The 14,356-nt window shown below is 39.0% G+C and overlaps 1 protein-coding gene across 4 annotated transcripts in view; it reads right to left on the reverse strand.

Annotated features, from left to right (window-relative positions):
* Positions 1–4,146: 4,146 nt before the first annotated feature.
* Positions 4,147–14,356, reverse strand: part of LOC102289606 (golgin subfamily A member 7) — a gene marked incomplete at its 3' end in the record, with an annotated part of 12,953 nt that continues 2,743 nt past the window's right edge. The window contains 6 exon segments of one of the 4 annotated variants that reach the window (XM_042215661.1): positions 4,147–4,175; positions 4,846–4,998; positions 5,083–7,825; positions 8,988–9,326; positions 13,018–13,152; positions 13,298–13,356. In XM_042215661.1, the coding sequence (XP_042071595.1) occupies positions 4,147–4,175; positions 4,846–4,998; positions 5,083–5,277 (377 nt within the window). 4 annotated transcript variants of the gene reach the window in all.

Raw genomic sequence — 14,356 nt, forward strand, 5'->3', positions numbered from 1 at the left:
CGTGTCAACCAAGACAGCCCTACAACATCCAGAGCCTTCAGGAACTTGGGGCGGACCTCGTCCACCCCAGGGGCTCTGCCATCAAGGAGTTGTTTAACTGCCTCAGTGGCCTCGCCCCCAGAGATTGCTGGGTCATCCCCTTCGTCCCCAGACTCTGCTTCCGCCACAGAAGATGTGCAGGTGCGATTGAGGAGGTCCTCCAACTATTCCTTCCACCGCCCGAAAATTTTCTCAGTCGAAGTCAGCAGCACTCCACCCGCAATAGTCACAGTGCAGGTAGAACGCTGCTTTCCCCTCCTGAGTCGCTTGACGGTTTGCCAGAATCTCTTCGAGGCAGTCCGTAAGTCTTTTTCCATGGCTTCTCCGAACTCTTCCCACACCCGAGGTTTTGCTTCAGCCACCGCCCGCTGCCTCCGGAGTCCCACAGACTAACCAAGCCCGGTAGGACTCTTTCTTCAACTTGGTGGCTCCCTTCACCTCCCTTCGAACATGGTGTTTGTTATAGCCAAACTGTGGTTTGCACAGAAGTCCAATAACAAAACACTGCTCGGGTTCAGATCTTTCATTGCCCACGTAAACATTGAAGTCTCTCAGTAGGACAACAGAGTCCCCAGGAGGAGCACCCTCCAGTACCCCACCCAGGAACTCCAAGAAGGCTGGGTACTCTGAACTAAGTTTTATGATACTCTGTCTCTCTTCCATTGTTAATTGCTTTTTTCTCCTTTTTGTAGCAACACACTTTCTGCAATACAATACTGTTCAACTGATGCTCACCAAAGTGTGTTCAAACACTGCTTTTATACAGACACGGGGTTGTAAGTAATCCAGAAAAGTTGAAACACCTGTAGGAATTAGTAGCACCAGCTTTCAAGGCTTGATCAACCTCCATTGCTGTAGAACAGCTTTAAATTGTTAACCCATGTTGTGTTCCCTGAAAAAGGCCTTTTTAATAATTCTGAAATGTACATTATTTTTCAGTTTTGGGTAACCTTACCTTTCTTTTTTTAAACCTCTGGCAGTTCACCACTTAAATGTGTACCACTTCAAGATATTCACTGAACTTGAATGACTTGAATTGCAATAAATAACTGGAAAAATTGGGGTGTTCTAAAACTGTACAGTGTATGTACAAGTAATCCCACATTAGCCCCATCCATTAGCTCTTCAAATCTTTAGTGTAATCTCTTCAATTAGAAGAAAACTGGCTTAAACAGAGAGGGATTGAAATAAGGGGCCAGTAAAACATGAGTGAGGATTATATTGGAATTTTAATTCAATTCAATTTTATTTATACAGCGCCAAATCACAACAACAGTCACCTCAAGACACTTTATATTGTAAGGTAGACCTTACAATAATAGATACAATTTGAATTTGATTTGAATCATTCAAAGTTACTCTAACAGAATTCAAAAATAAAAATACTGAGTTTTGCATTAGCATATTAGTTCTGCGATGTGATTTTTTTGGACATGCTGCATGTCAGAATCAGAGAGACTTTAAATCTAAGAATTACTACCATACTACCAGGATAATGTTAGTTTACTTGGTAATTCTAAATTGGCCAAGCATGACAGACATGAAGTGCACAAAATTAGAATCAAGCACTGCATAAATGTGTGGTTAAATGTGGCTTGTAGTCAAAAATGCTTTCAGTGGTCAGTAAGGCAATATATGAACACCAGCCCATATTACTTTATGCCTGTTCTCTTGAGATAACATTGTGTTCAACTTGAAGCTGGTCTCATAATATAAGTCACTAAGATATTTTAAGAAACTAACTCCTTTAGCATGCACTCTTCTACTTCACATTTCCTTTCATTAAGCACTTTCAAAGATTTATACTAGAAAGCAAGTCAATGCCTTCCTGTTACAGTGAATGGGAAACTTCCTCAGAGCCTACACTCAGCTTTTTCTGTCCACCACACTAAGCGGTTCTGGCATTTCCTTTTTATTTTGTAAACCTTTCATCTATTCAGCTGTGCACATGAATATTGCAGTGAACAGGAAACGGACAATACTGCACCAACTGATTGACCGTGTACTAGAAAACTGAAGATTTACTAACTTCGATGACGATCGTATTATTTTGAGCACCAGCTCTCAGCCAAATAAACTTTTGCATAAACATGCAAAAGAAAAAAAATGTTATATTTAAAATAACAAGTAGCAGGGGATGAGAGAGGGAGGATGGAGAATTGATCAATTATTGGTATCGGAAAGTAGTGCACTGGAAAGTTGTTGGCCATGCATATTAATTAATGAAGGTTTATATTGGGATTGCTTTAAGCAGCCACCCTTAAAAGACCTCTGGGAGCAGTGCGTCACGTTCTAGCAGTGGTCTTGCCTGAAAAACGCAGAGAGACGCGGTTTAGTTTGGAGTCTAGGCCTGCCTTTCAGAAACCATACTGGGCCACCGCAGCCTTTTCTAAAGCAGCGTCAGCACATTTCCAAAGCCAGCAGCCTCATTCACAGGCTACACCCTGAAAGAGATGGCTTTTGTGCATGTGTGCAAGTCCATGTATATGTGCACACACATGCGCCAAGCCAGAAGTGATGAAATGGTCACAATTATTGAAATAAATAGTCTTTAGGTTTAACAGGTGGATTTCTGAGGTGCTAAATGGCCTGTATTTGTATAGTGCTTTACTTGGTCCCTAAGGACCCCAAAGCACTTTACACATTCAGTCAGTCATCCAACCATTCTCTCTCTCACACACACACACACACACACACACACACACACACACACACACACACACACACACACACACACAGTATGTAATCCTGTCTCATCATGTGTGGAATGCAGTTCAACCATTTCTTAGAAAACCATGAGAGTTTATGATGTTTCATAACAACACATGTTGGCACTGACTGATTTGTAGTTTGAGTGTCCTGTTTTACTCTCAGTCATTACAAACATTTTAAACAAAGTTGCTGATAACAAGCAGCTCAACTAGTTCTGAGTTTTCAGCATGATGCTGTGTACTGCATAACAAATTAAAGAATAACATTTTATAAAAAATACTGTTTATTAAAACAAAAAATAATTACTTCTTTTTTGTAAATAAACAGGTATTTGTATGGTTCTTGTGCACAGATTTTCGTTTATTTATTTATTTCAGGTTCAAAATGTATAAAATGATATTATTGACTGGCAGTACATCCCATGCAGATTTAGTTCCTTAAAGAAAAGCAAACAAATAATTTCAACACACTGTAATAACCAAACATGTGTTTGGATAAACATGTGTTTGGTTATTGGCAGCAAGGACTGGGTTGATTATAATGTAGAGGACAGAGTGTGTAAAGTAACACAGTTATAAAGATAAATGGAACGACTTGTTCTGCAAGTATTTTAAATGTAACCCCTTCATAACTCATATTGACTGCAGGCTATTTACCAATACAAGCAAATACATTAGCCATAAAAACACAGATAAACACTGGAAGTGACTTATTGGCTAACACAGAAACCTGGAACACATCATTATTGTGTTATTGAACACAAACAGGAATCCCAGCCATATACAACACTGAACACAAAAATGCAAAAATAAAGGATATTACTGAAAATCTCCTTTAATTGCCAATGCAAAGCATGTATGTGCAGCTGTGTGTGCCTCTTGGACCACATGCAGAGTAACATTACTTTCAGCTGTATCTGTAGCTCTGTATAGTCTAGTTCTGACACACAATGCCATGGTTGTGCTCTCAGATAAATTCTGGTGCATGTGACCATCAAAATCTACCTCGAACAGCACTTTATATTTTATGCCACTTTTAGCAAAATCTTATTTCTTTTAATTACATATTTTAGGCAAGTTTTTAATAAATGCTACATTTTTTTTATTATCTTATTCAATACATTTTTAACCCTTTTCAAGAAATATATGAACTAAAATATACATGAATCTAACACAGAAACATAAAAACCTTTATTCAAAGGAGCTTGTGAACTGAGAACCTTCACAGACAAAAACCTTTATTGAACTGTCTCAGGGACAGTTACGGGTTGGCTTGATGAGCCACTGAACACCAGGAGTGAGGAGCAGATGTGGTAAGAAGACAGTTTGACCTTAATGACAAAATCAGGTTTGTCCCCTATAACTTTGACACCATTTTTAGCTTTTTAACAGTCACTTAATGTATCTGGCAATCTTCTTTAACACCTGAGCACAGAAAGAGGGCGATGTAAGAGTCATTCCATCTTTTTTTTTTTTTTTTTTTAATAGTCACTCTGTAAGTGTGCACGTTGCCCTAGAGAAGTCATTTAATTTAGGTTAAGTTTAAAATACACTGAGAGGCAGTTATCAGGGTTAGGTTTGGGTTAGAGGCGTTTAAGGTCAGGGTCTTTAATCGGACTACCCAGTGCGTGTAGACACAACAACCAGTTGCATGAGACAAGCTATTAATGCCCTCTTAATTGTGTTGCTAAATTTATTTTCATGCACAAGAAAAATTACATCTGTACTTGTGAAGTTGTTAAACCTCTTAGTACATTTTAAACCCAACCTATATTATAAAACTACTCCAAGACAGTTGGCCTTTGGAGGGGGGAGGGGGGAATGAAAACTTGGGTTCATTATTTTAATAGATAATATTCTGAGATATTCGTGCCTCAAAAATTGAAAGGTGGACAGAACATTTTTCAAATAGTTCTATTTGATATATGAAGGTAAAATCTCACAGAAATCACTATATACATGTATATACATTGTCACGCCTTGAAACACACAATTTTGAGCCAAATATGATATGCTTCAGCAGAAGTTCCACAATGATTTGAGGTACAGTGACCCATAACATAAGACTCTGATGTGAACCCTTTTTTTGTTTTACCTTTTCATAATGTGTTTCCATGCAGAGGAAGATGGTGTAGGCCGTTAGGCTAGCCAGACAGCCCTCCAGGTAGGACTTCCCCCCGAGTTTTTCTGCTTCTGCATACAGGTTGTTTAGCGTCTGAATGGTCTCCTCAAACTGCTGCTCATCGATCTGAAACCACAGGAGCAGTTTTAAAAACATAAACTTAAAGCAGTCAGGAAACAACCATGGCATGGAGGTTAACTCTGTACATACCCTTGACTCAAGCTCTGAAGGGAACTTGGTCTGGAACTTGCATATGGTGCCTGAGCTGTAGTCTCTTTGGATGAACACCTTGGATGAACACAGCTGGTTGCTGGAGGTCCTGTAAGCTGTGGGTCTACACAAAGAATTTACTCTTATGCATATTAATTTAAGACAAATGTACAAAAGATAAAAGAATATAAACATCTTTATTAAAACAATCACAGCAAAACATAAAAAGTCTGTACATCATCACCCCGCAAACATACAAACATACAGAACATTATAGCTTGATTCATGATACATTACATTGTGACACACAACTCTAATCTTACATATGATTTGATGCTCAGTTAAACTGTCAAATGCAAAAACACATGATTGTGGGATTTTTATAAAATATCTACATACATCATATAAATGCTGTCACTTTTAATTCAGTATTTGTCAGAAGGGTTTGTTGGGCAAAGGTAGCAATGCACTGACAAACAAACAAACCACTGACTAACAAAGACGTGTAAGACTGAAATAACAATGCACAACAAACCACTGATTTTGGCTTATTCAAGTAACTTCTGGGTTTTCTGTACTACACAGGTAGTTTGCTTCTTACTGGGGTAAATCGCCATGGTAACATATGCTGTGCGAAATCAGCATCACAGGTGAGAGTAGGAGGGTCTGAATTTAAATTTTTAAGCAGAACTTTACTCCCTGATCTTCATTTTCTTTTTGCAGCAAACAATTTTACACCTTTTTATTGTTCTTAACAATCAAAAACCGGACACCTGCACTGTACTTGCTGGCTTCATATCAAATTTGAATTTCAATTTTGTTGTTATATTTAAAATGTAAAACAACAATGTTGTTGTTATATTTAAAATGCATCTGAAAGGATAAAAACTAAAACTTCCAGGAGGAGATTATGTTCTTGATGTCAGCTTCAAATGGTCTGGAAGCTCCACGTTTCCACTGATTCTTTTATTTACAGCAGCTTGTTAAGCCACACATTAGCCATGACAGTCCTGGTTTGGTGACTCTACAAATAAGAATCAAGTATAATAACATGTATACATTTTATAAATCACCAAATGAATACACACACACTCCCATGACCGCGCACAGTTTGTGCTCCATTCACTGGATTTAGTAAAGTCAGGCTTAACCTGATCCTGACAGTTTTAGCTTTTATTCTTTCAGCTGTTTAAGTGTTTGAGAGTAAAGATTAAATAGAAAAACAGACATTAGGCTTAGTCTATGTACAAGTTTGATATGAGGTCAAGTACAGGAGTCCTGTTTTAGAATAAGATATTGATGATTTTATAATAATGAAATTGTAAAATTGTTTTGCTGCCAACAGCTACTAACTTGCATCTAAGTATTTATATTCAATACTGAAAGTCAACAGGGAAACACAAAGACATCAGACACTTATTGAAACTCTTCAGACCTTCTTACTCTCGCCTTCCATTTGACAAAGTATCAGGGCAACATTAAGAAAACATATTTTTAAATTGTTCATTTTGAGAATATAATTAAAGTGTAGAGATTACAGTTGTTCTTTCAAGTTAAACTTCTGCCAGGCTCCTATTCCTTCTGTATGTACTGTTGACACTGTTCAGCAGTGTTTTGATTGTACATACATCCTCTTCAGTGCACGAGGGTGTAACCATTGGTATCCTTCTGAAGGACATTCCACTTACTGATCTACACATAGCATTTTGTGGAGGCTACAGCAGCTGTGGCAGTTTTTTGACTTGAAATGACAGCTTTAATCTTTGCATATAAACTTTATTCTGAAAATGAACAATAATTTGTTTTTCTTAATGTGGCCCTGATACTTTGTCGTACTCCTCAGAGATCTGAGAGATCTTCCTGGAATGGTGTCGCCACTTTCCAGAGAACTAATTGGTTAGTAGGAGATTTCATAGCTGCTGAACTGCTCAGTCTAAACTGTAGTGGGTGCCAGCTTGTCCTGGTTCAGAGGGCATTAACAGGTTTTCACAATGCAATTCTCACTCACTCCATTTGCCTCATTAGCTTATCTGAGGTTTTTTTTGGTTTCGTTTTGTTTGGGTTTTTTTTTTTGGGGGGGGGGGGGGTACTTCCTGGAAGTAAAAATCTTTTGCAAAATCATACTTTGGACTGGGTGCCAAAGCATGATCTTTAATGTCAAAACCGTCACCCAAATTTACATTAGATTTCAGGGTTTTTCATATGTTAAATGGATCCTAGAGGGTCCCATAACTTATACTGTATAATTATTTAATAAATCACTCATATTAACACTCTAAACTACTAAGATTTGTTTTTGTAATCTAACAGCAGGCATGCATAGAAAGCCTTGAACAAAATAAAATAAAACAATGTGCAAGGTGTGCAGTGCTATCCACAGCAGCCTTGTTGATATTTTCTGATCATTAACACAGAAATGTTTCATCTGTGATTAAAAGTTGAAAAAGCGAGATTCTGCATGCAGTCCTAATAAAATTGCTCTTTTCAAACACATTCACATCTTTATGGAACAGCAGAACCTCCAATCATTCAGGAGTACGCAGACCTCAGGCATTTTATATCAGCTGTTTAACTTTTGCTGTTAGCTACATATAATTTCTATGCTGTTTTCTGTGGATACGTATGGAAATAACAGTAATTATTATAAGGAAAGCAAAAACTAAAATAATTATGACAGGAAGAAATTTATCCCTGTCTCTTCCATCCTTGTCTCCTCCATCCTTGGTGTCTTCATCTGTGAAACCTGCAGAGTAAAAACAGGTGTGAGGAGTCTAACCACCGAGTATGCTGAAAATGTTTCATCTTTCACATTTTCAAACAGTTATATAGCTGCTGGGAGTAATGCAGAACAATCAGAATAATATATATTGATTGTATCTGCTTGACAATTTTACAGCATATTCAGCAGCTAACAGGAGCAAAGAACAGCATCCAGGAGCATAAGACTACACTGGCTGCAGAAAGTATTATTTTCTCTCTCAAACTGCTGCAGCTGCATTTATTATCGACTGACACAACATGATTCAAAACAAAAAGCTACTTCCATTTCACCCAACTTGCTCCAGTTTCCAACTTCAAACTCTTCGTCCTATCTGACACTCTTTCGCCTCCCACATGTGATGGCAGCTAAGGTGAATTTATTTTGTTCTTCTCCTGAGTTTCTTAAACATATTTATTTTAAGGAAATGAACAAATGACTCTCAATCATCTCATTGGATGACCTTTGAACTTCTTAATTAATAATTGCCCGTACTCCATTTCTCTTTCTGACTACACCACAGTAGAAAAGTTTGAATCCACCTCCAGTGCACCTGGCCTTGCTTTCCTTTCACCTGGTCTCCTACCCACACAATATATCTACCGTCCTTCTCTCCATCATATCACCCTACTCTCTATCGTTACCTGTCATAGTCCCTACACTCATCTCCACACTCTTGCCTTTCCTTCTCTCTCACTGCCTCCTAACACACCATCCCCCTCATCTCTTCCTTTGTCTTTGGCCAACAGTTGCACAGTTTCACCCTTTTGGCCAAAAGCACCAGGGGCAGTCAGTGTTAACCCAGACTGATCCAGTGTGGTAAGCTCATTTGCGATGATTTACACGTTTGATTTGTCAAATATTGTATGTCCTGACCCTCCCCATGTATCTGAGCTTGACACTGGCACTAGAAGTACACTGGACTGTGTCCTCCCCATGTCTACGTTCACCATGCAGACTCTAATAAGCAACAAGTTATCAGACAGAGCTGGTGCAATAAGTTTAAATGACCTTGTAGTTCACTGTGCAGTTTCCCACCATCAAGAGGCTAAGCTAGGGAGTAGTTCACTGCTGACACCCTGACAAACAAACACAGAATCACACACAGATCGGACCCTGCGAGTCGAACATCTATCTACAAACTCACCTGAGGTGGTGACTGTGAGGTTGACAGAGTGCTTAGTCTCAGTCACGACACCTTCTGTGTTCCTGACTGTAATCTCACACTCGTATGTTCCCGTGTCGCTGGTGCTGACGTTCTTCAGAATCACTGAAACGTCTCCGTCCTTCATGGTTGGATCTCTCAGCTCCACTCGGCCTTTGAAGAACTGATGCTGGTAGTTTTCATATGGACGCTGGTTTCGGAAGAAGAACACATAGGTGTCTGACTTGAGATCAGATCTTCTCCACTCCAGCAGGATGATGACGTCATCTCTGGGACTCTGACACTGAAGAATGGAATCTTCCCCAGGCCTCACTTTGAGCTCTGTGGGATATAAACACAAAGAGAACAGAAAAAACAAACATCAATAATGTGTTACTGCACATCTTTGAGATGTACTGTGTAGCTCACAGTGTTAATGTACTGGCTTAATTATGAAAGCTTTGTTTCCTGACTGAAATATTTCTGACCTTTGATGTTTGAAATCCTCTGCTATTGCTAGCTATACTGCTTTAGCATTTTGAACATGACAGCTCTCCTCCACTTATTCTGTCAATAATGCTTTCTCCTGAAAGCCACTCAAACCTGCGACCGTATGTAAAAAGAAGCAACTCTGTCAAAGACTTTAATGATTAATGTATGAAGAAAGCCAGTAAGAATGTGCATGTTGCTCTAAACACTAAGCTATAGTTTTAAGAAAGTTTTCACTTTTTAAGGAAATTCTTTTTTTCCTCAGAGGTGAAGGTAAAAACCTCATTAGAGGTTTATATTATGACTATTTTTGTCATATAAAAATGGTGGTGGCATTAGCATTCACACTTTTATAGTTTTCATACATTTTCAAGCAAACATATAAAAAAGGAGAGAAGAATCAGCATAAACTATAATTTTACTAATTTTTGACATAAAAATTACATACTAGCCAAAGCTTTAACTTTCATTTAATAAGACCTTCTCTGTAGGATGGACAGTGATACGTGCACTGAAGAACAAAATTAGTGATATCCATGATAGTCTTCCCCTGGCTGACTAGTTCAGTGCAATACTGCAAATTTTTATACTGATCCTACACCAAGTAAAAACAGGGCCAGTACTGCTAATTATAATACCAATAATTGTAACCTATAAAGAGGGTGTAACAGAATGATGGACCCAACCACATAGCTTACACTTTACCCTTTTTATTCAGTTGCTAGATGTCCTAACACACTTGGCCACAGCTTTTCAGCTGCCAACCTCAAACACACAACAACAACCTCAGGGCAGGTCTTATGAAGGAGAGGTGTGAGAACTGATGAAGGTCCAGTCTCTCTGTTACCACGCCCCGCCACAGATGGCTTATGTAGGGTAGAGCAGTGTGTCATGATTTATGAGCACACATTTTAATGACCACTAAATCGCTAATTTTGTTAAACATAACAATCCTAATTAATCCCCATTAATCCTACTTAAACACAAGAAAGCAGATATTTGGGCTTTTCATGTATTTCGTGAACCTGGGCTTTTTTGGAGAACTGGAATTTAAATGTGCCTTTCTCTAAAGCACTGTGGGTAAACTTATGTAAATGTTTTACGGGCTATGGATAAAATAGATGTGACAACCAACACAAATAGGTTCAGACATTTTTCATATTGTATGTTTGAGCTATCTTTTAGTGGTCAAAATACTGAACTTAGAAGAGAAACAAAGTATCCTATTACCAATATCGATAGCAATACCATGACTGGAACTGGAACTATGGATATTTGGATCAGTCCGCCCATCTCTACCAATCATGGCTCAATTATAAATAGTACCTGTGACCTATTTCTCACAGGTATGTGGAAAATGGAATTAATGTATTTCTTTCCTCTAGTACTCTGATCCTAGCATTTGTGAACCAGATTAGTTTCCCCTGCTGGTTGTAAGCAAAATTACAGTGTAAGGTCTGTAATTTGGATTTTAGCAGAGTGGACCTGGTGAAGTCTTTTTCCTGTTGTTCTTATAGTCTCACCTGCTGCTATCTGTGTCTACACCCATCTGGACCAGCCGGCGAGCACTGTGAGGGTCATGTTTTTTGACTTTTCCAGTGCTTTCAACACCATCAGGCCGACCCTCCTGGGTGATAAGTTAGCAGCGATGCAGGTGGATGCTTCTCTGGTGTCCTGGATTGTTGATTACCTGACAGGAAGACCACAATATGTACGTCTCCCACAGTGTGTGTCTGACAAGGTGATCAGCAACACAGGGGCACCACAGGGGACTGTCCTCTCCTCCTTCCTCTTCACCCTCTACACCACAGACTTCAGCCACTGCACAGAGACCTGCCATCTTCAGAAGTTTTCTGATGACTCTGCGGTGGTTGGATGCATCAGCAGGGATGATGAGACAGAGTACCGGGCTGTGGTCGACTCCTTTGTCACGTGGTGTGAGCAGAATCATCTGCAGCTCAACGTGGCAAAGACCAAGGAACTGATCGTGGACTTCAGGAAGACCAGGAAACACTTGACCCCTGTTTCAATCCAGGGGGTCAGTGTTGACATTGTGGAGGACTATAAATACCTTGGAGTACACATTGACAATAAACTGGACTGGGCTAAAAACACCACAGCACTTTACAGGAAGGGCCAGAGTCGTCTCTATTTTTTGAGGCGACTGAGGTCCTTCAACATCTGCCAGAAAATGCTGAGGATTTTCTATGAGTCTGTTGTGGCCAGTGCGATCCTCTATGCTGTTGCATGCTGGGGGAGCAGGCTGAGGGTCGCAGATGCCAACAGACTCAATAAACTGATCCGTAAGGCCAGTAATGTTGTGGGGATGGAGCTGGACTCCCTCAAGGTGGTGTCGGAGAGGCGGATGCTGTCCAAGATAAAGACAATGTTGGATAACACCTCCCACCCACTCCATGACATGCTGGTCAGTCACAGGAGCACGTTCAGTGAGAGACTGAGATTACCGAAAAGCACCACTGAACGACACAGGAAATCATTCCTGCCTGTGGCCATCTCCCTGTACAACGCATCCACTTAACACACTGTTTGCTGCTACAACTACACATGTTTCTTTTCCAACTATTTATTTATTTATGAGTGACTTATGTATGTATGTATGTATATATATGTATATATTGTACTATTCTTAGTTAGTGTATTGTCTGTCTTGTCTTAATGTTGGTTTAAAATGGAGCACTGTAACAAAAAATAATTTCCCCCAGGGATCAATAAAGTATTCTGATTCTGATTCTGATTCTGATCATTGTTAGGTTAGTATGCTTTATGCCTGATGTGTTATTTGACTTCAAAAAAAAAATCTGTTAACATTCACACACAAGATCAATAAGCCCCCTGAAGAGGAGGGAACACTTTTACATCATATCTATCATATGACATCATTCATAACCTGTGCTGTTCCAAAAGTATTTCTTTGTTCTGACTTTGAGTCACACTTTGAGAAAATCATATTGATCTCAAAAACCAACCAAAAAAAACCAGCTAAACATTTTGATCTACTGCTGCCATAAATGCAGTAAGGCTGAAAAGAAAACTTATCCCAGTTTATTGTTTAACTTTATTTCAGCAATTACTTGTAACTGTTACAATTCATTATAGAGGAAAAGGGACATGCCATTTAGTTATAAACAATCACCTTCATTATAAGCCCACTCTTGCATTTTTAGCCTCTTTTTCTTGCCTGTACCACTGTAACGCTTGCTGTACAAATGTACTTGAGTATCTTGCAGATTTCAAGATGTAACTGAGGTTTCAAGCTAAAAAACAACAGTTTAAAAAAATCGTTATTAAATACAGAGTGCCAACACTCCAGGTTTGCAGGAAGTTTTCAGTAACTCAGGATCAAATAAATCACATTTCAACCACTGTTTGAAAAATCTTGACTAACAAACACCTGCAAAGAGTAGGTGAAAATATACATGCTTACAGTTTGCAAGGACTGGAGGATGTCTTTGGGCAGAGAAATAATCAGTACCTTTTGAATTCTTGTTCGCCTAATCAACGCCAGGCTTTGAGAAACTCTTACCGCGGGAAGCAAAATCTGTCCTACCGAGCTGCGCAGCTCAGAAACATTTTTGGCCTTTAACTCGTGGTTTCTCCCTCAGCTGGAACCACAGGTTCCTGGCGCTAAGCCGCGCTGCTAATCCACATTCACGTGCACCTTGACAATAAAAAAAAAACAACAAATAATAGCGGCAGGAAAAAAAAAGATGAATCCAAGCAAAACTGCCCCCCAAACATATACATATATAAATATATATGTAATAAGAATTTAACAAGATAAACTCGAAGACATTAAAACATACCCTTTGTGCTGCCTGTCTGCACTGTACCTGGACGTCTTCATGTTTCTGCTTCCTCCTGGCTGAAGAGTTGTAAAAAGTTATTATTACTTCTGTAGTTAAATATCTGCTTCATTACCAAATATTATTTACTGTCAGTGACAGTTAATGGTGGAGAAGTTTTTCAAACCATTCCTTTAGGACAGCAATGTCACACTCATTTTAGATCATCAGCTACATACACCCCACTTTGATCTTAGGGGAGCCAGACCAGTAAATTGGCATGATAAACGTGTAAAACTGAAGCAAATGAAATCTAGTAGTGAGTTTTAGTGAGTTTTTTAAAAAAGTGCTTTATTTCTTCTTTAAGAAAAAAACTACTAAAACAATATGAAAACACCTCACTGCTGGAAAATTGTGCATGAAGTTTTAAAAGTAAAAACTATTATTCTGCACAAAGTGTTTGATATCAGCATTAAAATGATTAAAATTACTGCAAAAAGTTGAGCTACTTGATACTTTGAATACTTTGTATTCTGTTTCATGCATATTGAGTTTTAATTTTAATTATATAGTGTGAAATCACAACAACAATTAGATCAAGGGACTTTATATTTATAGAGAGAAAACCCCAACAATCATATGACCCCCTGTGAGGAAGCACTTTAGTGACAGTGGGAAGGAAAAACTCCCTTTTAACAGGAAGAAACCTCCAGCAGAACCAGGCTCAGCAAAGGGCGGTCATCTGCCACAACTGGCTGGGGTTGGGGGGAGGGCAACAGGACAAAAAACATACTGTGGAAGAGAGCCAGAAAATAAGAACAATTATATGGAGAGAGGTGAATAAACACAAAGTGAGTGAAAAAAGGTAAGTGAACAAGAAACATTTAATCCTGGGAACCCCCCAGCAGCCTACACCTATTGCAGCATAACTAAGGGAGGATTCAAGGTCACCTGCTCCAGTTCTAACTATATGCTTTAGCAAAAAGGAAAGTTTGAAACTGTCTGAAAGTAGAGATAGTGTCTGTCTCCCGAATCCAAACTGGAAGCTGGTTCCACAGAAGAGGGGCCTGAAAACTGAAG

Source organism: Haplochromis burtoni, unplaced genomic scaffold (assembly GCF_018398535.1).
Source record: "Haplochromis burtoni strain Fernald_Lab_line unplaced genomic scaffold, NCSU_Asbu1 Contig_786, whole genome shotgun sequence".
NCBI lineage: Eukaryota > Metazoa > Chordata > Actinopteri > Cichliformes > Cichlidae > Haplochromis > Haplochromis burtoni.